Source organism: Scatophagus argus, chromosome 10, assembly GCF_020382885.2.
Source record: "Scatophagus argus isolate fScaArg1 chromosome 10, fScaArg1.pri, whole genome shotgun sequence".
Lineage (NCBI taxonomy): Eukaryota > Metazoa > Chordata > Actinopteri > Scatophagidae > Scatophagus > Scatophagus argus.
The window spans coordinates 9,562,850-9,587,205 of NC_058502.1; the positions used below are offsets into that span (position 1 = coordinate 9,562,850).

Genomic DNA, 24,356 nt, shown 5'->3' on the forward strand with positions numbered 1-24,356 from the left:
AGGCGGCAGTCCTGGTTAATGATTGATTGGTTCTCCAATTAGCCTTTTCCAGTGTGCAGCAGAACACCACAGTCACTACTTTAACTTGCTGCGAAGATGTCGGCAGACATGTGAACGGACAGGTCCCCCAGAGGTTAGCCCTTTTCATTCACACAGAGCCTGCCACCACACACAGTCAATGTTGTAGCCGTGCTTCAACCAACACAAGAAGATGTTTTCACTTTGAAGTGTCGATTCCGCAATCAACTGTATGACATTTAAATCAAATGATTTTTCTGTAGCCCGCCTTAGTATAACACCCAGTATGTTTATTTTAATGTAATGTGGGTTTTTGTTTATGTGTATGTTGTCCACAGCTCAGGGGCTGCGTATGACAATTGGCATCTTCTTGTCTCTTTATATATCTCACATTGATTCATCACTGTATGTTACTGCCTGTTAAATAAACCTAAAAAATAATGCAATAGTTTATGTGAGCTTAAGTCAGCGTTATGAATATGTTTCAGCAAATATGCGTTCATTTTTTTCCTGAATCCTTTGAAGCTAATTTCACAGAATTTGCATACCACTGGGAAATTCTTAACAGTTATGAAAATTTCCCTCAAAATGAACTGAAACAACATACTTAGTTGTGAAAAGTGAAAAACAGACCCCAACTCTAGACACAATCATAAATCTCATAGTAGTTCAAATAATTAAAACATGGAAATGAACTGGGCCGAACTGATACTTTGTATGCAAGTCTCTTTTATGCTCTAATGCAAGCCTGTCAGCATATTGTACAGTCAGTGTGGCAGAACACAGTACGTTACTTGGCAGGTGACTCTAGAAATTAAGCACCAAGGAAGAATAAGCATTTTGTGTCTGGAAAACACACACAGTCAAAATTCTGCAACTTGGCTAAAGCTTATATAAAATACTAACTGTGCAAAAAATAAAAAGTATTTAGAAACAACAGAAAAAAGAGGCATGGAGAATGGAATTAATGAGAGTTTGGAGACAAAGAGAAAAAGTCAGAACACTGTGGACTGAGAAGAAAACTGTTCACTGAGCTCAGCAGTGTTGGGGCTGTTCAGTTGGCTTTTCTGAACCTCTGCTGCCATGTTCACTTGACTTGTTTCATGTTCAGTGCAGTTCATAGTGGTGGAGTTGATTTGGACCTCAGAGCTGGAGTTGCTTGTTTTTGGCGTGCTCTGCTCATCCCAGGGATCAGTGCTTTGCAGTTTGTTAGCACTCTCTGATTCTTCAGTCACTTGTGGTTCCTTGTTAAACTTGGGCACCTTGCAGTTTTTGTCTACTTGGCTGTACAGGTTGGCAACAGACCTCTCTATGTCTGCTAGATTTTGGATGTTTTTCAGGATCCCTTTGAGCTCCTTCTTCTTTCCGACATCAGTTTGTGATGGGTCAAGGGGAGGGGGGTGTTTCCGTTCTGAAATGGGGCGAAGCGAGGACACGGGCGGCAAAGAGGCTGGAACAAACTGGATGACTGGGCGCGACTGATCGCTAGCAGGTGAGGGAGGGGGAGGAAGAGGGGGCGGAGGTGGGGGAGCAACATGTTTATTGACTGGAGGAGGAGGAGGAGGGACATATTGAGGTTTAAGAGGGTAGGAGGGTGAAGGTGGTGAAGAAAGTGGACTATACGGAGGAGATGCGGGTGGGGAAGGTGGATGCGGCTGCTGTGGAGGCGGAGGAGGTGGAGGATGTTCTGGTGGGTCTGGTATGATCTCCACAGTGATCTGACAAGGCTGAACTGTCATGTAGTTGGAGATGCTGGAGCTAAATTTCCTGAGAACAGGTGGAGTTGGTCTCTGGCTAGCCAGGGGCCATGACTCTTCTCCCTGAGTAATTATAACGCTGGGGGGCACATCCCTGCCCACAGATGTGTGGTTATAGGAGTAATCCATGATAGAGAAAAGGGTTTCTGAGTTCACCTCTATCATGTCATTGCTGTCTCTATCCCTGAGAAGGATGGAAGAGAGGGAACCTGTGGACCCCATGCCTTGTTTGGGGGTTTGCTCTTGGAGCGCCTGTTGCTCAAACTGCCTGGCCTGCTCACGGACGGACAACTTGGTCTCTGTGCTGCCACTCAGGTGAAGCCTGTCCGAACTTTGTTGCCTTCCCTCGCCTCTCATGGCTCCTTGGAGTAGCTTCCAGTCCTCTAGATTCATAAGAGCTTGTCTTCTTGACCCCTCATAACTGTGCAGCCCTGCGTGAATGCGAGCAGGCATTGACCAGACGCACCCCGATCCTGTTGAGTGGGAGGGAGAAAAGGAGAATCGCTTCCCAAACGCACTCTCCCCTCGTACAAAGCCATCAGGACTGCTGAGGGGACTGTTTTCATCATAGACAGGGTTGTGGGTAGTGAGCGGGTTGCAGTCAGAGAGTAAGGTCACGTTACTCTCTGACTTGGGCAAGTTGACATGTAATGCTCCGTTGCCACGGGCTGCAATGGCGCGACAGGCAAAGGTGCTAAGAATCCTCTGGTGGTCGGCCTCCTCAATGAGAGACTTTTTAGCCCTGTCCCAGTGAAAGGTGGAGGTGAAGAATGAAAAAAAAAGACTTGAAACAGGTGAAGGGTGACAGTCTAAGGGTGAACTAAGTAAGAAAAACAGATGAGAGAAAAGCTACAGTGCTATCATTTCTTCCTGCATCTGAACTGAGTCTGACTCTTTAAGTGTTGTGACTGTTGCTCAAGTTATTCATTAAAACAGCTTAAAATATGACTCAGTTTTTAACTGTCTGAAGTGGTCAGATGACTGTAAATGCACGGCTGTAGGACAAATGAAAAAGACGACTTAAAATAAGTTCTAAGCTTATGCTAAACATTTATGTGATATGATTACATATTGAAATAATATAATTAAAATGGCCAAAGATATGCTGGGTTTAGGCTTAAAGAATAATACCAATAACCAACTTAAACTCATACTGAAGTGTAATCAGCCCCAGCAGTAAGAGATGTGAAGATTAGTGCGTCAGGACACAAAAGGGAGATGACTGTCTGACAGTAAGAGGGAGATGACATAACTATAGTGAAATCTGTTGTATTTCTAAAGAAAGGGAAAGTCACATTTCCTAAAATTTCACTAAACTTTAAAACCTACAAAGCATTCCAACCTCTACCATTTGACCGAGGTCAATTAACAAAACTCTGTGTATTAAAAATACATGTACACACAAGGGTATTAATGAAAAGGAAAAACATTTAGATAAAGGTTAAGCATATATCAAAATTATATTTCTATCCATCTATCTATCTATCTAGTACATATACTTTATACTACATGTGTATATGATGTATGATATATATATATAATTATACACATATACTCAAAAGCTATTGGGGAAACGAGAGTGTTGATCCTGTGCTATATTTACAAATAAGGACCTTATTTTGTGAGATGGTTTGTGATTACTTACTGCAGTCTGAATCCAGAGAGACAGGAGTATAGAAATGATGGATAAGATAAAAACACAGATAGATGATGAGATGACTAAAACAGCAATGTAAGAGGTGAGGATGGAGTATAAGCTCAAGGGTGTGTTACTTTTTTGCTTTTTGAGGGTAAATATTGTATCAATTTAGTACGCAGAGGTGCCCTGATGTGCTAACCTCCTCTACCACCATCACACACACACACACACACGCACGCACACATACACACACAATACCTTTCATCATAGAAAACGTCTTGCTTTAAACATGGAATTTCAAAGTCTTTTAATGGGGTTGTTTATAAGACCCACTCATCTTGTTCCTAGTGCAGGCTGGAAAACAACCTCCAAATAAACAATGCTCAGCTACAATACAATCCCCATGAGAGCTTTTCTCTTGTTCAAGCGTCTGCATGTTGTTGAGTGTTGGTCAACATCTGTTGTAAACACTGCAAAAGCACTTTATGGCTTGCCATTAAATTTCCATTTTCTTTTTTTTTTTAAAAAGACAGCATTTGTGATGTTAGAAGCAGTACTGCTTTAACAGGCTGTAAATCAAAATTGTTAAACCCGTTGGGGCATCTCTTTCAATTCAACCTCACTTAATCCTCAAGTATTAACATTTCATTATACATTCTGGGTAGAGTTTTCCATAAAAGCTGAAATCCGATTGTGCTGATGAAGCTATAAAGGTAAGCTTAGGAACCATTTAATAGAAGTATTAACTAAAGGAAGGTATAACATAATTAATGACAAAACCAATTATTAAGCACAGATCAGATTCTGTATTTTATTAAGTTAAACATAATCTTACCTTGGGAGAGGGTCATGCAAAAATCCATACAAAGTCAAATTAGAAACAATACACATAAGCTAAAATCTAATTATCAGCTGTGCAGCAGCATAGACTGTGGTTTGCATCTAAAGTGGATCACGGTTAGGAAGTCAAAGAGCAGAGAGATCCATTGATGCATCTACTAATATGTCTAAAGCTGTAGCCAGATATATGAGGTCAACATGCAGAGCAGCCAGCGGTCATTTTAGAAAAGAGGGAAATGATTTTAAATCCTAGACAGAAGTCGGTGTAAAAAGGAGGGCAATAAGAAGGCAGTTGGACTAGCATTCAACCCGAAAGCATTTCCTCTGAGTTTAGATCTGAAATTCAAATAAAGGAACCTGTAGGGCAAGATACAGTATTGGCTTGTCATGGGAACAGGTGGGATAGGTGGGATGGCAGATGGATAATAAAGGGTCAGGTCTGACTCACATGCTGCTGTCGCCCAGCTCTTCATAGAGGTTTGTTGTGGGAGCGCCTGCCGGAGGTGTTTTCCCTCCTGGTGGTAAAGCCATTTGAATCCTGGCAGTTTTGGCACATTCTGCCTGTCGCCTGTGAAAAGTGGTTACAGCCACCAAGTTATGTGTTGCTAGTCCACATGCAAAAAGACATGAAGAAAAAGCCTCATGCACAAAGAAAAATCAATACCAGTTCTCGTTTCTTTCGCATTTAATGTAGTTAAGAATTAAAAAGTTAAAAAGTGAGTAGGATCCACACGCATCACTTTATGCATGAAGTCTCTTACATGAATAAACCATGTGTTCTCATAAGACTTTTTGGGATTTTTTTTTGCCTTGGCACAGTACAGATAATTTGGTATAGTGGGACAAAGTATAGTTAGCATTTATTCTTTCAGTTCAAAGCTGCTTTAAATGTTTTTTTGACAGAAATGTCAGCAGAGATTTCAAATCAAAATTAGAGCAACAGGCCTTGATATCTTATTTTAACTCACTTAACTATATACAATTTCATTTAATTCTACATGCTAGCAAACAATTGCCAGCATCACAGTCAATATGTGTTTACAGTCTGCAATATAAACTACTAGTTTGGTCCTGGTTTGCTTTACCATTCATCTGACTCTTATTATTTTGCTCAACTCTCTTCACCAGCTAACTGTTTTTTCTCAAAAGCTGTGTAGAGCTGTGTTGATTCTTAATGGGATCAGTAGTACTATCGACCCTTTCAGGCAATTGTTTTACTATTAACACCAAAAACATTGCTCATTAGAGATTTATACATGGGAAGCTTCACAACGCAAGAATGTTTTAGATCACAAGGGAGCAATGAAGTTATGCCAGTACTATCCGCTAACTCAGATTTGAAAGTCTCCTTTGAGGTTGCAGATTCCTCCAATTCTCAGAGAAAAAAGATATTATATAAGTTAATTATATTTGGACAAGTTATTCCAAAAGAGTTATTTTATGAACATGTTTTTAGCTTTACGTTATGCACAATACTATACTACTATAGCCCGTGATACTTTTCTTAACTCGTAGGTCTGACATTAATGTACAAGCAGTTTATGCAAATGACAGGGAACAGATCAGAGTTTTCAACAGAGTGACGGGTGTGACGTTAGAATCAAGTGAGAGAACGTTGGGACAGGACTACGAGTCATGCTGTTTTTGGGCTGATTTTCCTTTTGGACTGGATCAGATTCTCCACATGAAGAGAAACATCGAAACAATCTAAACATTCTTTCTGTGGCATACAGGATGAATCAGCATTGCTTTTTTTTTGTCATTATAATGTACGCATTTTGATAAGGTGGCATTAGCTGGCATGCATATTGTTAGTCATCTTCAAACATTCACTTCATCTTTAAATAACTAATGAGTAATGACAGAAACTGTACTTCTCATACACTTTAAGTACTGAAAGAGTGATCACTTATAAAACATGAAGAGGAAAAATGACTTACTCTTTGAATCTGGTGACAGGTTTTGATTCAGAGGAAAGCAGGGAGACAGGAAGAAACAGAGAGATAAGGAACATTACATATGAAATTACATAATTTTGACAAAAAGTGTATATTAATTCAGGAAGGACTGATCAAAACAAAGATAACCTTCAGATCAAATGACTATTATACATGCAACTCAGACAACAGATTAAGCATAATATGTCTATCTATTCAACCACAAAACAGTAAAAACTGGAGAAAACATTTGGTATATTTTCTCCAGTTTCTAAATAGTAGGCACTTAAGCATCTGGCAGTGACCGCAGAGCTAAATGCAAAAGTAGCCACCGCTTTTTCCTGAAGTGAATCTTCTATGTTTCATTTCACTGTTACTTATTCACAACAAAATTCAATTATTCCACATGAATAAACAGATTCATGCTTTAAATATTGGATTCATCCCCAAATTTAGACAACAGGGAATTGTGTTGACACGCAGAAATGAGGGAATTATTTCCTAAATCATCTCATTTTACCCAAGTAATGCCGCCATGAACAAATCTCCATCTGCTATGGCAGTTTGTGTGTTAGGTCTCATGTCACCATGAACAGATTTCTGCTGTGTTGTTTGGTCTCTGCATTTGCGTTAAAGACAACCACTTCGCCAATCTGCTGTGAATAAACATTTCCCAAAGTCGCTGTTTGTGGATCACTTGCAGCATACCAAAGATTAGAGGGGATAAGAACCTGACTCCTGCCAAGCACGAGTCCAATCATGTCAGCAATCTGAATTATGCTTAAAACAAAAAGCATCATATTTTTTGTGAACTGCACAGGATGTGTGTGAGAGAGACAGGGCATTGTTTACTCCATGTGTGTGTCAGGCAGAGATGATTAAGTAGCGTGAAGACGCACTGTGACGGTCACAATTGGCTGTAGATATTCGTCACAAATGAGTGTTAATTAATCTGCTTTCACAGAGCATGAGCAGGGAGATTAGCCCAGCAGAGTGCGCAGTCAGCATGTCTGATGAGAGACAGGGAGAGGGAGAGAGGGGGAGAGAGAGAGAGAGAGAGAGAGAGAGAGAGAGAGAGAGAGAGAGAGACCAAGAGAGAGAGGGAGGGAGAAAGAGAGAGAAAAAGGCAGCAGCCAAGCAAGAAGTGCTCTTGCTTTATCTTAAACACTTGACAAATATACTTTTCAACAATGCTGTTTGTGGTTTTGCTGGCACTATTCTAGCAGGCTACAGAGTACAAACAATAAATATCAGATTTCTCCGTGAGGATCAAACCCTTTAGCTAAAACTTGAGTGTAATACAATGTCTCCTAAGATAATGGCATGCTTAATTAAGATGTATTTCCTGACAACCAATTAAATATGATTAATCAAATGCAGACGTCAGTGATTACTGCTGAGGTGAGACTACTCACTGTTTGTAGGTGACCATGACAATGAGGATGGCAGGGATGCAGCAGAGGATGATAATTATGGCCAGGGCCAGGAGAGCTCCCTCTGTGTATCCCACAGCCTGGGCTGCCTTCTTTACACTGGCCACAACATCTGGGGAGCGGATCTCGAGGATGCGACCACCCTCGCCCAGGTATGGCTGGAACTCCTTGTTGATTTCCAGCACATTTCCATCAAGAAATCTGTTATTTATACCACACAATGAGAACAGGAACATAAGGAGTTCGGTGGTTGAGTTAGAAATCTAACACCCGCCCCCCCCCCCCCCCCCCCCCCCACACACACACCCACCCACACACCCCTTTTAGATGAAAATAATGAGACAACATAAAAGGGGTCACTTGTAGGGATCAACCTGCAGAGAATTATCATCTATATATGCAGCCCTCCTTGCCTTTCAGAGCTTTCTAACAAGTTTCAGTTCATTGTTCGGCTGTCCAGCCCAGTTCAATGCTAAAAGGAGTGCTAAAAATAGTGTTTTCACTTCTGCGATCCTTCTATTACAAATCTATGGCAGAATTTGCATCAATATTGTGGTAAGATGAGCATCCACACAAACAATGCACCCACTGTTGCTCCAATCGTATTATGTAACAATAACCAGATTCAAACAGTCTGCATCACAAGAATGTGCACACTGCCACATACAATTACTGTCTAGGTGTATAAATGAGTGGAGATGAAGGTTATTAAGTGGCTCTCTGGCAATCATCCTCTAGAGATCTCCAGTGGTACAGAATGCTGTATTCATGGTGGCAATTTTGACATAAATTGTCACAATCTCATTCCAAAGTCAAACACAAAACAGAATTGGTTGTAAGCATGGAAAAAGAGAAATCAAGACAGAAGATGGCCTCAGAGAGATAAATGTGAGATAAGCAGGAGTACAAATTGGTAGAGGACCAAGAGGGCAACTCAGATGGGGGGTGTCTCCTATTGACTGGAAACTCTCATGCTCTAATGGAGTTGCCTTTTCACGATTGTTGCCTGATCGATTTGACAGAAGGGCTAAGGAACATGAAAAAGGTGTGGACAAGATTGTCCTCACCTTCCTCAGCTACACCCAGGGTCTTTTTTCTTTTGATGAGATGTAAAGGTGTTTTGTAAGCACCTTTTCTGTGTTGCATTTCTGCGATAGACGAGTGAACATAGCCTGCAGGTGGGATTTAGCACACAAAAATCTTTTACTATCTCTCTCCCTATATATATCTCTATCTCTATGCCTCCAAATAAAATGTATTGCTGACATATCTCTAGACTCTTAAAACTGTATTTGAGACAGCAGGCCTGACAGGTTGATGGACTGATTGAAATACTTCCTGTTTCACTCACTCATTGTCCCTCTCTAAACTCACCCACTCCTTTCTCTCCCTAACATCTGCCCCTTTCCTGTGACATATGACAGGATCAGTGCACCTGCAGGGTAATTAAATTGTATAAAGAAAGCGAAGGCAATGAAAAAAATGGAGACACTGTAGAGGAAGAAGGGGAGGGGGGCTGAAAAAGAGACATTTGTTGACTCACAGTATGGACAGAGGGCAAAGATACTGCAGGGATACATGCTCCACAGCAGGGACATTAGGAAATCAATTTAAACCAAATGGTGGACTGTACTTCTTGTAATAAAATTCATCCACTCACTTGAAGAGCTCCTTGGGTGAAATGGCCCTGTTCGTGAGCGGGTCAATGGCATACACCATCAGGTCCGACTTACTGTAGTCTTCTAGTTCAAAGCCATCGCCATGACGACGTGGCCCAATGGACTCTACAATCACCTTGGCACCTGGAATCTGGTCCTGGACGTGGCGCTCCAGAATACTGAAACAAACACAAAGCCAAAAGTCAAACTTATACAAAGGAGTCAATAAAGGTGTAAATCCTAAAAAGTACTTAATGTCTAGACCCGTATAAGCCAAAGTCAAAGTTCACATTAGTTCAAACCATTTCTGGCACCTCTGTGCTCAAAGCAATATGAGAGCCACCAATCTTAAGTACTCCACTCTGGCAATGATTGTCCCATTGGGCAGCAGCAGTGGGCTCTTGGCAAAGCAAGGCTCTGATAATCCCTTTCAGGCAGAGAGAAATCCACACCTCAAATTACAGCCAATAAAGGAAAGCCTTGCCGTCTGCCTTTGCCAAGGTGGATAAATGGTATGAGCACTAAGGTAAAATGGCCCTGGATCATCACCAGCACTGTGCAAAATTGCAGACCTCTCAAATGACATTACCCCAAAGAGCTTAACATGACTAATGTGTGTGTTTTTCAGCCTAAAGAGCAGTGTCACTTGTGGGGGAGAGACACAGCAAGCACTTGAAAAACAACTATTAATGCCCATTTGCCTTTCAGATTTACTAATTAGATTAAACACTGTGCCCCAGGAGCAAAAAGATGTTTCATGAATCTCTATCATTAATTAATTTGGAGGAGGAAAACAAAATCTAGAGGATGGACTCAATTGTCTCGTCGGTTAATCTATGATCTTAATTGATTGGTCAATGGTTATTGAACAACAAATGCAAAAAAAAACCAAACAAAAAACATTTTTATTAGTCCATTTTTATTCTCAACAGTTGTTTGGCACTGCTGAGTCTTACACATCACTGCAGTCCTTCAAAAAAAATCATATGCAAATTAATTAGCTACCTTGAACCAAGTTCATCTCAAAGCATAGTTTGCAAAATATGGCACAAAAATATGCAATTAATTTTGCAGTGTCAATTCTGCCCAAAACCAATCAACGAAAGGAATATTAGAGGGCAAGGAAACGTACCGAAAAATGATATATTGCTTGGACAAGAGTGGTAGACGAAATGTGGTGACAGTCATCTGTTCAAAGATGAATATTTTATGCCTCTTTCTTCTTCTTCTTCTTAATACACAGTAGTATGCTTTATAAAAAATTAACGCAAATATTTACTCCTGGAATTATGCAAACACAGTGCTGGTTTCCTCTCATTCAACTGGGTAATTTGGTTTTACTTTGATACCTCATTTGTCTTACCTAATGAGCTGCTCCTTCTTCTCTTCCACTAAAGTAGGTGGGACAGTGGACACAACAACTTGCATGTCCAGCGCATTGACAACAGAAACCTGAGAGGTTGTGGGATGGAGGGTAAGAGAGAATGGAAGTAAAAACACACAGCAGTTACTCACATGTGTCTTGCTATGAGTTTTTTTAACTCATTCGAGCGTTGCTTTTGGTGGACCAAATGAGACCTTCTAATTGTCTGCTTGTATGGGTGTCATGCGGCAAACTTAACAGGTTTTAATTCTCATGCCACAGTTTAGTGGACAGGCAACAGCCTCTGTGCTCTGCAGCCAAATCTCCCATGCGGCTCCTGTGAAATTAGGTTTCCCCTTGAAAATTAACGAGCACCATGGTTAAGCACTCGCTGCTCTCTCATATCCAGGCAATGTCCCAGACCCTCCTTCTGTCTCGTTAGAGGCTTGTTAGCCAGACATATTTCACTGGAACGAAAAATAAGCCTGCCCACAGTCAGGAAAGATAAGCATTGAATTGAGGGCAAAGCTGAGTCCAATCACAGCGGGTGCATGGGGGAATTATTAAGAAAAAGAAACACACACACACACACACACACAAACATACATACATACACAAGGACGTACATGTTTTGTACAATGTGTACAGAGTTAATACATGTCTGAAAGAAAGAGTTTAATTGTATCATCAGCCACTGGCAGAGGCCACATGTTGAGAGCCTTGTACCCACCGTGAATAAATCAATAGAGAGGAACCAGAACATTTAGTATTGAGTAAACAAACACAAAAAAATATCATCTAGGATTATAATGAACAAATTAATACACAAAAAACAGCAGAGGTTTCATCAGAATGAACAATTAATTTACTGTCACATAAGGCATATATAAAGGTTGTGGTTGCTCTTCATGGCAGGCATTTTTTTGATATAGTGACAAAATTGTTGCTAAACCAGTCACTCATACCTTACCATTCTACTTCATGAAACACTCTAAAGCTCTATAAAACAAGTAACAGGTTAAAGATGTTATGACTGTCTATTGAATGTAATGCTACAGCTAACACTAGGTTATCTTAAGTCAACTTTCTTTATATAGCTCCTTTCAAACAAACATGCTTCACACAGCACATTTTTATTCCCCAAAAGCACAACCATGAAGTAAAGAAACAATGTCCTTTGAGTAATTTACTCAGCCTTGACAAAGGTTCTCCAGAACGACAGAAGACATCTGCTTTCAGCATTATTATTATTTCAGCTGAGCAGCATTACCCATTCACCACTAAATTGACTTTGACTGGTAAAACTGGTGGAATGCCCCTTTAATAAGGGTCTGCTCTATAAATGAATTGTAGACAGATGACATTGTAAACTAATTCCACACTCCAAACATCATTCTCTGCAGAGACAACATGCTGTAGAAGCTGCACACGACATTCAGTCGAATCAATATGCGACCGGTGCAAGGACTAGCAGAACATGTTCACCAGTGTGCTCACAGACCAGTACATTATATGTATATGCTAATTATTACATTACATATTGATGTATATAATGTATATATGATATATTGATGATCATTGTGCAATCTCAGCATTTCCAGTGTGCAATAATGTCAAACCAACAGTTGAGTATGTTTACTTATTTATTATATCCTTGCTGTAGTGCTACCACCTTTGGTGCTGTCACACTGCAAATTTCCCTGCTGTGGGATTAAAGGGGTTATCTTGTCTTATCACAAACATACGTACACTTATGTGTACTTATGCGTACACACATACGTACACACAAAAAGCACCACACTGGATACTCACCACTACATCTGCACTGTTGCTGAGACCTTTTCCGTAGTCGTCCGTGGCAATAACTTGAAACTTGAAGTAGGACCTGCGCATGTTTCGAAACATCATGGCCGACTTGAGGACACCTGTGTAGGTCTCGATGACGAAGCTGTCCTGGCCCTCTTGTGTGGGTGGGATAATCAGGCGGTATGCCATCTTACTGTAATTCCCAGTGTCCTTGTCAGTTGCCTAGAAGACACACATAGCACGCAGTTTGACAGTTAGACATGTTATACTCTATACCTCAGAAACACCAACCATAACCTGAACTCCTGACCAAGATGGTGGCTGTTTTTTCCTAACATTTATTTTTGTGGCCACTTCTCAGTCAGCCATACCACATTTTATGATATTTTATGATGGAACACAGCTGACATTTGTCATTTGACTTTAGTGAACTGGGCCACAAGAGCATTATGTTTTAAAATCTAAACAGAAAACTTTGCAAACAAGTTTTTCCTCCTTGGGCGATTCAGTGTCAATTTACCCCCAAAACCCCACATGATGCAACAATCTTGATGTTATTTATCACACAATTATCCTGTGGCTATGTGACAAATCAAAACAATTCAATTTTCTCATGACAGCACATCATCAGAGCTGTGTAGTGAAGAACTGGAGGTTTGCCTTGCTGTTTTTCTTCTCGGCGGCAGCATTTTCTTTAATGCATCCATCCATGATTTATTGCCATGGTGACAAGTTATGTTGTCTCATCATGTCAAACCACTGATGGACAACTGTTATAACCTTATACTAAACTGCAGATGTCAGGAGTGGGAACCACTGGCTGTTTGCTCTATTTTCTATTCTCACTTCATTGATCAAAATAAACTCAAAGAAGAAGTGAATGTGGGGAGCTTTGGGGTGATGTCCTCCTATTGCTAGAGATATTTGCTCATAATTCTTCAGGTGTTCTGTACAAGTAGGTAACGAAAAGGAAAAAGGCTGCAGCTGGAGGTTCACACGTTTGCTTACGTGGTTTGTTTCAAATTTTATGAATACTAATGACTGACCATGAACTGTTTTGTTTAATTAAACGTGCAATAATTAATTTTGAGACTTGTCTTTCATTTGGGGTGGTGGAAACAAGTTGTGAACAACACAACATACAGAAGGTTAAGGAGCAACATTATCTTTCATTTAGAGTCCCATTTCTCGCCACCCTGTGAAATAATTCCAATATTCACTGTCGCTGAGCTCTGTATTTGGTCTCTACCAACTCCTGGGGGAAATATTTGGCTCTTTAGCTGCTAAATGCTTGATCATGTTCACCAGCTAGTCACTAACTTTGTCTTTCTGTGTTTGGTGTAGTGTACACTGGGATTTTAGAGCTTGCTTGCTGAAAACATCTGCCTGCTGTGCCCGAACACGATGCTATGACAGCACTGACAGCAAACCAGACAGCTAAAATAATAAACTTAGCTCACTATAGATCTCTGTAAAGCTGAGGGGAGCTGCAGAGTGCGCAGATAATGATCTGTCATATGTCTCTATCATCTATCTTTGTGTTTAATACTTTGTAATTCTAAAAAAAAACAAAAAAACATTGATAATGGCAGCTTTAAATTGAAAAACATATTTCATTTTTGACTTTTTTCATGATTTTGGGCCAATGTTAATACCAATTCTGATACAAATTGCCAAAATAAAATTATAGCGTTAACAGCATAACTTATGAGACTCATAATCTGCACTTTTGGGCAAAACCACAGAGCTCTCGACCTCTGAGGCACAAGTTCTGATTGGCCACTGAGCTCACACACAGACATCAATTTTCAGAGTGCTTGTCTGTAGCGAGCGACACTGACAAATAGGAGCAATCTCTGTTTTTCTTCAGCTATTGGCAGAGGACGGGGAGGGGGGGCAAGGTCCCAGTGAAAGAGCTGCATAAATCAACAGAGTGAGATTTCCTCAATGGGTAGAGAGAAATTTACCAAATATATGCACCAGTATTATATAAAGTATGTAGGGCGAACCTTTTAAAGTTGTTGTGGACACTGAGGGAAAAACTGTCATGACTGAGGGACCAGGGGGGTGCTGGCTACCCATGAATCCAATTATTTACTGATTAAAAAACAGAGTTAAGTAAGTGCCACAAAGAGCAGGGTGTAATCATGTAATCAGACTTTTTTTTCTAAACAGCACACCTCTCCTCATTAATTAAATATTTATCACTTTTTTTGCTCCACAGAAATATGTCTAAGCAACAAATAGAGTACATAAGAATCCATAAGAATGTCTGACAGTTACTGCTTGTAACTTCATCATGTGACTCTACTCGAATGAAAAAAGGGAAGGTCAGACGTGTCAGGAAATGCAAAATGTTGACAATATTTCTAATGATTATCTCCAGAGAAGGGGCCGCTCAGCTTCATTACTAATTAAGTCAAGTACATACGCTCCACACAAGCTATACTCCAAAGAAGCTTTTGCTCCAGGGAAATTATAGATAGCACTTGACCCATAATTCAACACTTTGGTGTCCAAATCAAAGACAGAAAACGGGTTGTGAACTGATCGACTGGTTGAAGCCACTGCACAGCGTTCAATCAATGATTCACTCGGTGCCATATCTGAGCCTATGCAAGATGACTTACATATTTAGAGGACCTGGGCCCTAAGCATAGTTAAACAATATTTATGATGGCAGAAAAAAATATTTTGCTTCACATTCCTTTTCTGAAAGCTACAATACCTTCCATCAGTTTGTACATAATTACTTTATACCCTTTCGCACACACACACAAATCTGATTTAACTGCTGAAAAAAAAAGATAGATGGAAGATATTTTCAGTTAAAAGGAAAGCAATACATTCAGCAGTGTCTATGCCAGGTGTACACGAGTGTGTTACAGTTTGCAAATAAAATAGATCTTTTTCACTGTAGACATTCTGCCAAGTAACAACTGAAAGAGCACAGACGCAGTAACATGATTGTTGTATGGTGTTTTGCTGGTCCCTAATCAATTGTTAATGTCCCTAGTTAGACCTTTGTTTGTCCTAATATGACAAATCAAAAGGTCTGCTGTGGAAAAGGCCTATAAGGACAGTTCTGAAAGTTGTTTTGTACAACACCTGATGGTAGTTACAAAGCCCAAAATCAGCCATAAAATTGTTTACCAGTTGCATGTGACAAACAAGGATCATGAATAAGACAGCATACACAATTGAACTTATAATGTGTCACCCACTGTCGATTCAAGATGCTTGAATTTCTACAATTTATGTAAAATGTATTTTAATTTGTTTACTTGCGGCCTCTGAAATTTCAATGTTGTCTTGTTATGCTCAGGTGAGTTTTTGTATGCTTCAAGCATAGAAAATTAGGTGCGTTACTGTAATTAATTGTGAATGGTTAATTTCCAATCTGTATTTGCCATTGCAAGGCCCTACAAAACTACGGTCGTAAATTGATAACATATTATTAATGAAAACATGGGCCCATTTTATTATTTGATTATTGTTGACTGATGAAAATTAACAGCACTGATTTAGTTATTCACTTATCAAATGTCTTTGAGTCAAAATAAAATAATGGTGAAAATAAATATTATAGAATATTAAGAATAATACTTAAATTAAGGTTATACTGTATTTGAAACTGAGCTCTTACTTTCCCTCTTTTCAAGGCACAAAACTTGCAACAATGGCACATGTCGTGTTGCATGTACACATGCTTGGCTATACACTTGTCAGTCAGATACCTTTACCTTTCTTTTTTATTTCGTACACTTAGTCTTACACACATGAAGACCCATCCACCCACACACAATACTCAAAAGTGGTCTCATACTGACAGTGTTCTACAGTGTCTGATCAAACCTCTTTCACTCCAGTAAGAAAACACATATACAACACGCAAGCATTGGCCATCCAAGGTGCATTTGTCACAAGGCTCTTGTGTGCAGTTTTTATTATTATTATTATTACTCTGACAGGTATCTCCTACAGTGTCTGTATCTCTTCATGCGCAATCATTTGACTTGTAAATACATGCTAATTCTATATTGTTATACATTGTTGTCAGACACAGTAAAAAATGATACATAGCTTTACTAAGTCCTTGAGGCACATTTCTGTGTACTACAAGAGCTTTTTTAAAGTTTTAACATAAAGATTAAGGATAAGCTCATTTCCTTCAGTAAAAGCAACCCCAGAGTTTTATTTGAGACTATCAATAAAATGAATATAATCCCAGACTGCCCCTGGTATTCCTGTCTTTTTACTTTGACAGCAATAAATTCCTTGCCTATTTTATTAATAAGGACCAGGATTTAAGATAAGTGACAGTTCTCTCCTCTGTTTGACTGAATGATTTTGGCTTATTTTTTCATTTGGTGGTGGGTCTAAAATGCTTTCTATAAATCTCTCTTCGTGACCTCTCTTGTACTGGTCAACCTGCCTGCCAGCTTGTACTTCTTTTCTTAAACGTTCTCTGGACACCACTGAACTGTCTACAGTGTACATTACACTATAATTAGCTCCCATTATTCGGCCAATATCCAGTTTAATTTGAGGCTCCTCTTACAGCTGCAATGACTGGTCAATTAACTGATTAGTCAATTGAAAGAAAATATGTTTTGAGAATCGGTTGATCAAATGTCAAATATTTGCTGGTTCCAGCTTGAACCATAGTTTGCATAAACTGCACCAAAAAGATAAAATAAACACAAACTTATAACCATTTTTGGACAGCTTTCTTCTCTTTGTTGTTATGGATGATACTGATCTGAAAGTCAGATTCAAAGTACAGGCGAGCTGCCCTACAGGGTTGATCATCTCCTGTTAAGGAGATACATAACAAAATAGAAGTCCTGATGATTAGCCTACACAAAGCTGTTAATAGGTGACTAAAAAAATGAAAAACACCAATACGCGATCAACTACAAACTAATCTGCAGTATGCACAGTACGTGTTGAGTGTTGAGTGCACCCTCACTGATGGTGAAAACAGACCCTAATGTGTTGATCACATTAGGTAGTGAAGGTATTCTGTCTCAAAACTCTAAAATTGTTTATGGCAACAGGGTTCTGGGAAAACAAAGTACCTGTGAAGTAATCAAACAACTGGCTTTAGATTTGTCATTAGCTGGAATTAGCTTGCTAGTTCATTAGTTGAAATCTACAAACTTGTGATGGATGTATTATATTCTAATCAGATACAATACACAATGTGACCAAAGTTTGGAAATAAATAATTATTGTTACAGTGAAACCTTAAACTTAATGAGCAATACCTGCCCTTGAGCTCAGAATCAGCCTGTTCTGGCTTCCTGTGTGCATATACAGGAAACAGAACTCAAGAAGCTATCGGCCACATGTAACAATCTCTACACTTAAGCTCCTGCTTACATTTGTACACACTTAACCACTGGCCAAGGCTAAATGGATGCAACATGTGAAACCTCAAGACCAAGGGTAACCCAATTGCTGTTGGGGCTGCAGGCGATGAAACATCCTTCACACTGACATTATAAGGCTCAAATCACTGTGGGCTGTTTTAAACACATATTAACTTATTTGTACAGACAGACCTTCTTTTATTTTTTCTGGATAATTTACAGCTTTTACTGGCTCGTAAAAAGCATCATTACAATGGTAACTCAATACATAAAATCATCGTATTTACTAGTTTGACAGAAGAGAGAAATTTCAGTGATAAAATCAACCAGACGCACTAGAGATGACTGGGACAAAGATTTTGTATCCAAATACAAGTGGGTACACACAAACAAACACGCACACACACACACTCTTATGTATGCACCCGCTCATGAGCAGACATTGCCCACAGCACAGTACACAGGATAACAAAGTGAAACCTTGGCGGAGCAGGCTCACTGGATGTCCAACCATGCTTCTGTTACACACAGGGATTACACCACTAAGCTCAGTGTGATCCCACCCACTCGTGGACAAGGTGGACAGTCGGGAAAGTGAAACTGAGCGTGAGATGCACTGAGTGATGGAGGACAAGATGAAACTGCGATTCAGAGAGCGGATCGGATGAATTCTCCCACCATGGCTGCAGGGTAAGTATTGAAGAAGTGGGTGTAGAATCAGGCACTTCAGGTTCAGCCTGTTTCCATTTATGTAGACAGAAAAAAATGCCCAACCAAAACACAGGACAGAGCTGATGCTTTCTTACCACTATCTTGAGCACAGAGCTGAAGATCTTGGTGTCTTCTGTCACGCCACCTATGTATAGTGTCCTGGTGAAGATGGGAGGGTGGTCATTCTCATCCTGGACGTCAATGAACACCTTGGCTGTGTTAGCTGCAAAAAACAACAAATACAGCACTAGTATGCATCTTGTATAGTGTAAGAACAAACCTTATTTAAGTCAGTTTATGTGGGACAAAAAACAACTAACAAACAGCCACCAGCACAGGCTTGGGTGTCTCAGTAAGAACTGGGACAGCCAAACCCAAAAAGTTTATATAACCATGGCCAATGGCTGTTGAGTAAACACATCTCTGAAGTCATCTGAAATGGCATTGATCAAATGTTGCATAATTAAGTCTCAAAATTGTCACATCAGTCTAATTTTTCATGGTCATCAGCTGGTCCACAACTTCAAAAGAGAGCTTCAAATATTTTTTCAAATTTAGTCATCAGTGAAAACATCACAGCACATTTCCAAATAACATCTCTTTGGCAAACCAACACCAATTTTAAATAAAGTGTTATGTGTGTGCAGTTTTTTTTTTCTTTTTTATCATCTGAGATGGGCAGTTTCACTGGTCTTAACATTAGTTTTATTTAGTTTGAATTTGAGGAATCAGATTGACCTAGCTTTTGAAATCTGACTTTAAACCTTGATGTGATGTGATCACTCGATAACCACAAGGCTGGTTATTTGGTTTATTTTTGACCAAAGGCGAACACAGTTTTAAAAAAAAATAATAATAAAAACTCTAATCATTTAGCAGTAATTTACAGCAGCACTGCAATATTTGAAGTGGATTTGTAATTGCATGCTGCTGGTGAGAAAAACATGTTCCCTTAGTCCTCACTCAACCCCTTCTAATGAAACAGTGTGAGAAGCTATTTTGGTAAATCTGACAACTCCAAGTCAATAATGAGGAGGTTAATTTTGTTTTGATTGCTGCAAATATTTTGAATTGAGAAAAAAAGAAGCCTGAAGTATGTAGATGATTTCTCTCACTGTCCCCGATAAGTAGATCAGAAAAGCAACTGAGCCAGTTTGCATTCTGTTTATCAACCAATTAGAGATAACATTTACACTCTGAGTGAAATATGGCTCTGTGAAAAAATAAAAACCATGATGAAATCTTGCTGTGTAAGCTATTATTTTTAAGTGAGGGCAACTTCCCATCATTTGGTGTCTTGAAGTCTGTTTTTTCCATAACCTCGTGCAGAACAATACCATCTATAAAAGGTTCTGAGAGTTTCACGACCAAGCTATTTACACATAATTCGGAATAATCATTTCAAGGGCATTCAATAGTCAAGCAGCAAGGATTTGCCTGGAGTTAGAGAGCACAGTGAGAAAGAAATGGAGAAAGAGGCTGAAAATGTGGTATTTTAATACTAAATTTGCTGGTCAGCTGGCCTTGTTGTGAGACTTCTGAAATATTCATCCTGTCCCTTTAAGAAGAAAACACACAAATACCTATAAACCTATGCCTATAAACATTTGTCCCCATAATTTGTCACAGTTGCACCTACAATGTGCAATGTACAGCATAAATATCTACAGTGCAAAACCTTTCCAACAACAAAAAAAAAAATGCAGTGTCAAGGAGCATTTTTCTTCTGGCCGCATACAAAAATGTAAAGTCATATGGCATTGGAGCTAAGAATGTGCCAGGGGAATCGGACAAACAAAAACACAACACATCAAATTACAACGTGAGAGACAGAGAGGGAGGACTCTAGGGGATGGGGAGGAAGAATTTCCCTCTCTTCTCTCTCTTTGTGAAAGTGGCTGGATGCCACCATCACACTATCAGAACATACAAAAAACAAAAACACAAATAGCCCCCCTCTCTTGTTTTCTCTCTCCCTCTCACACACACACACACAAACACACAGGAGGAATTGCAGCTAAGGCAAAGTGTGCCTAAGGGTGATTTATCATTTAGAAACGTGTTTAATGAAATCTTGCTCTACATTATTATTTGTGCTTGCGCACATGAACAAATACGCAGACACGTGTGCATTCTGGCCATGTGGTTATGTACAAAACAGTGCAGTTCAGTAATGCTCTGATAGCTCAAGCTCAATAAAGACTCATTAATGAGAAGAAAGATATTCCCTGTCGGGCAGCTCTGATCTGCATTACTATAACACAAGTGAGAAAATAAACTGATTCTTTTTGCTCTGCCAAAAGAGGCTGTGGATGCCAGGGAAGCTCTCTTTCCCTTGTGTGTGTGTCAGAGTCCTCTGCTTTACATCTATCAGATCAATGAGTGTGTCTGTGAGTATTGTATCATTTGTGTCATTAGCATGTGAGAGACAGATGGTCATTGATTTTTCACTCAAATGGATTGAGGATGAGGTATGACGCCAACTTGATGTTAGCATTTTGTCCATTATTTTGCAAAGCCTTTGTCAGTAAACTGTCCACAAACAAGCCTAATAATGGTCCAGCTGAAGTACTGCCATCAAAGGGTGCAATCTAAACGTCTAAGTATCCTTCACATAAAGTGCACATAAAGTCTCAGATGGCCAGACAGCATTTCAAGACTCTGACAATGTACTGAACTTTCTGAAACAATTTCACAAGCTCTTTTCAAGTACTTCCATAACTTTTTATGTGTACAAATGAGTGCAAATCATGAACGCTTTCGACAAAAAAAACAAACAAACAAACAAAAAAAACCCCCCAAAAAAACCAAAACGGCACCATTATCTCCATTTGTCAACCCATTGCGCCTGTACTACAAAGACACTGAATTCTTGGAGCGAGATCTGGGAGGCAGCGGGATGCAGTTGTATGATGTAGTTTGTTTCAGACACACTGACGCCTTAAGAATGGGAACACACAAGGGACTGCAGCAACTGAGAATTTGCGATGATTAATGTTTTGTCACCCACCCTCGTTTTGGGGGTGGTCTGCCTAAATGAAAACAAATAGGCTATTTTCTGATTGTTAGAACCTTGCGACAAATTTGGATATAAATTGTTGGACTGACATGCTGCTTTGAAGGTAGGGATAAATCACATTTTATGGTTGTTTTTAATAATCTTCATGATTGAAAAATATACATATCATATATCATATTCAGCTTTTCACAGTGGTAGCAGTCCAGCAGTGAAAGATCCTTTACAGAGTTAGTGGCCTGCAGGTGGAACGCACAGTGGTCAAATATTAACCATGCACTGAAAGCCCTGAGTATTTCCAAAAATGAACAAAAAATAATTGCCTGTACTGCGACAAAATATGACATTTGTTCTTGTCCTTATTGTATGAAAATGCCAAAGTGGACAAACTAACCCAGGCTAACAAAAGGACCTTGTAAGGCAGACTTAAACATGTGATAATCCACACATATGTGCAAAAACATAAGGAAAATTACCTATACATATACGTAATAAATGTGAAAGTAAATATGAGGGATAAAAATAAGATGCGATACAAACTGTATTTAATCATAATCTGTCACAGTGAGGGATTATGATTAAATATAAATGCAACACCTGGAAGAACATGAAACACAATTTTATACCTGATTTGCCACAACACAACCCGACCTCCACATTTTCCTGTTTTCAGTGATGGCTCTTTCTTACTTTTAGAAGGCACACGTAGGTTGGACATGACAACCACCATAGAGTCTGCCTGGACCCGGAGGACGTAGCTGGTCACATTTTCGTAATCCAGAGGTTTAGCTGTGAAGATTACGCCCGTCATGTTGTTCACCTGAAAATGACCTGGAATCAAACCAATCAAAATCATCAGAGCACATGAAAAAAGTTAAGACATAAGCAACAGAATGAGTGGAAGCACTTAGTGGCACAGTTAATACTATTTATTAATCACAAAGGGTTCTGATCAGACATTCACAGCCTACATTTGCTTATACTCTTGGCACACCTCCATGTCAATAAATGCCACCCTCGAGGTGTAACAACTGAATTCATTTATGCTCCTTCACAGCATCTTTTCTCTTCATGGCCAACTGGTCCTTAATTATAAGCTTAACACAACCTTTTTAGTACTTCTCACACAAACAAGCTAACAATATTCAATTATCCTGATGCCAAAACAGTTCTTAATCTTTAAACATGGGCTATAGAAAAATTAAAAACAACAGCCTGTAGTGACTGACAGCACTGGAGAACATTACATTCAAACTGCATGAATTCCAATAGAACCTGCTTAAATGATAGATTTTTGGAACTTTTTAGCAAATGAATGACTGCTGAAGCACTATCAAAGGAAATCTCACAGAAATACATCCCCTTTCAGTGGTGTGAAAAGACCCTAAACTCTCTGTTAGCTATGCAATGCTTCAGGACATTTTTGCTTTCCCTATGAAGCAAAAGCCTGGAGGTAGATTCATAGAACTGTTATTAGGACTTGAGCCCGCAATTTCCAGGAGGACCTAATGAAAAGTGACTCTAGCTCTTCTTTCCACATGACACAGATCGCTGCAGGAGAAGCTGAGGTACATGGTGACTGGGGGTTACTGATTGACTGCTTCTTTGCTCTGTCCAGCACACAAGCACATCTTCCGCTTTTGGCTCAAACACCTCAACTAACCTCACCACCTAACAACAACTAAGAGTGAAAAGCAGTTTAAAGCTGAAAGTATGCCAAGTATGTTTTCTCTGCATCTCGACAAAGACAGGACAAACAGCACCTGGCTATGGCCATGACGTGCATCCCACAAGTTTCAAAATAACATGCTTTTTCAGGGGTATTTTAAATTCTGATTGCACACAATCTGATGTCAGTTTGCAATTTTCTTCACTGCGATGGGAAACAAGGGACAAAAGGGCTTTGCACTTCAAACACAGAGTCTGTGTGGTTGCCAGCAGGACAAGGAAAGAAAACATATATTGTACTGTCCTTTAAACAAAACATTCACTTGTAGGTGTAATATGTAAGCGTGATTGGCTGTATGTACTGTATATGATGTGTCATACCTAGGTCATTTCCTGCCACAATGGAGTAGAAGATGGTTTGATTGATAGCAGCAGCTAGAATAGTCCCCACTGCGGTGCCAAATGGAGCCAGCTCACTAACTGGAGGAAACCTGTAAAGACGTAAGACACAAATCATAAGACAAAGGGTATTGAGACTTAATGAAGCTTCCCAACACAGTAGCAGATGCTCCAATATCAAAGGCACAGCAGGGCTAAGATGGATACTAAAGCAGTCATGAAAGCTACAGTATATCTACATACATTATCAGAAAAAAATATATATAATATTTGGAATAAATTCAAACTGATTAGGTTGTTAATTTTAATCATGAAATTTTTTTTATAATTGGAGCAGATACTAATGACTATGATTGTTTAAATGTTTGGTAAGGGAGAGTATCTTTTCACAGCATCTTTTCTCTTCATGGCCGACTGGTCCTTGGAGCTCAACAGAACCTTTTTAGCGCCTTTCAAATAAAGAACCTGTAACTATGCTCAATTACCCAGTAGCCACGACAGTTCTTAATCTTTACATGTAATATATAAAAATTAAAAACAGCAGTCTGAAGTGAGTGACAGCTCTGGACAAAACAAAGAAATCACATACTGCATAGGTTCTAATAGAGCCTGCCTAAATGAAGGATTTTAAAACTTTTCTGCAACTGAATGACTGTTCAGAAAATACACCATTACCTGTATCTGTATCTATTCAACTAAATTATATTAATCTGTATCCGTTCCCATTCTGTATACT

The 24,356-nt window shown here is 39.4% G+C and overlaps 1 protein-coding gene across 9 annotated transcripts in view; it reads right to left on the reverse strand.

Moving 5' to 3' along the window:
* The window catches only part of LOC124065958 (protocadherin-15-like), a 181,045-nt gene that overhangs the window by 9,873 nt on the left and 146,816 nt on the right, over positions 1-24,356 (reverse strand). For 8 of the 9 annotated variants that reach the window (XM_046401952.1, XM_046401951.1, XM_046401945.1 and 5 more), the window contains 9 exons: positions 23,603-23,712; positions 22,244-22,384; positions 18,633-18,760; positions 12,458-12,673; positions 10,646-10,734; positions 9,285-9,461; positions 7,607-7,825; positions 6,195-6,203; positions 4,703-4,822 (listed from right to left, as the gene is read on the reverse strand). In XM_046401952.1, the coding sequence (XP_046257908.1) occupies positions 4,703-4,822; positions 6,195-6,203; positions 7,607-7,825; positions 9,285-9,461; positions 10,646-10,734; positions 12,458-12,673; positions 18,633-18,760; positions 22,244-22,384; positions 23,603-23,712 (1,209 nt within the window). Of the gene's footprint in view, positions 1-715; positions 2,518-4,702; positions 4,823-6,194; positions 6,204-7,606; positions 7,826-9,284; positions 9,462-10,645; positions 10,735-12,457; positions 12,674-18,632; positions 18,761-22,243; positions 22,385-23,602; positions 23,713-24,356 lie in introns of those variants that run through there. The other variant, XM_046401950.1, reaches the window with a different exon arrangement.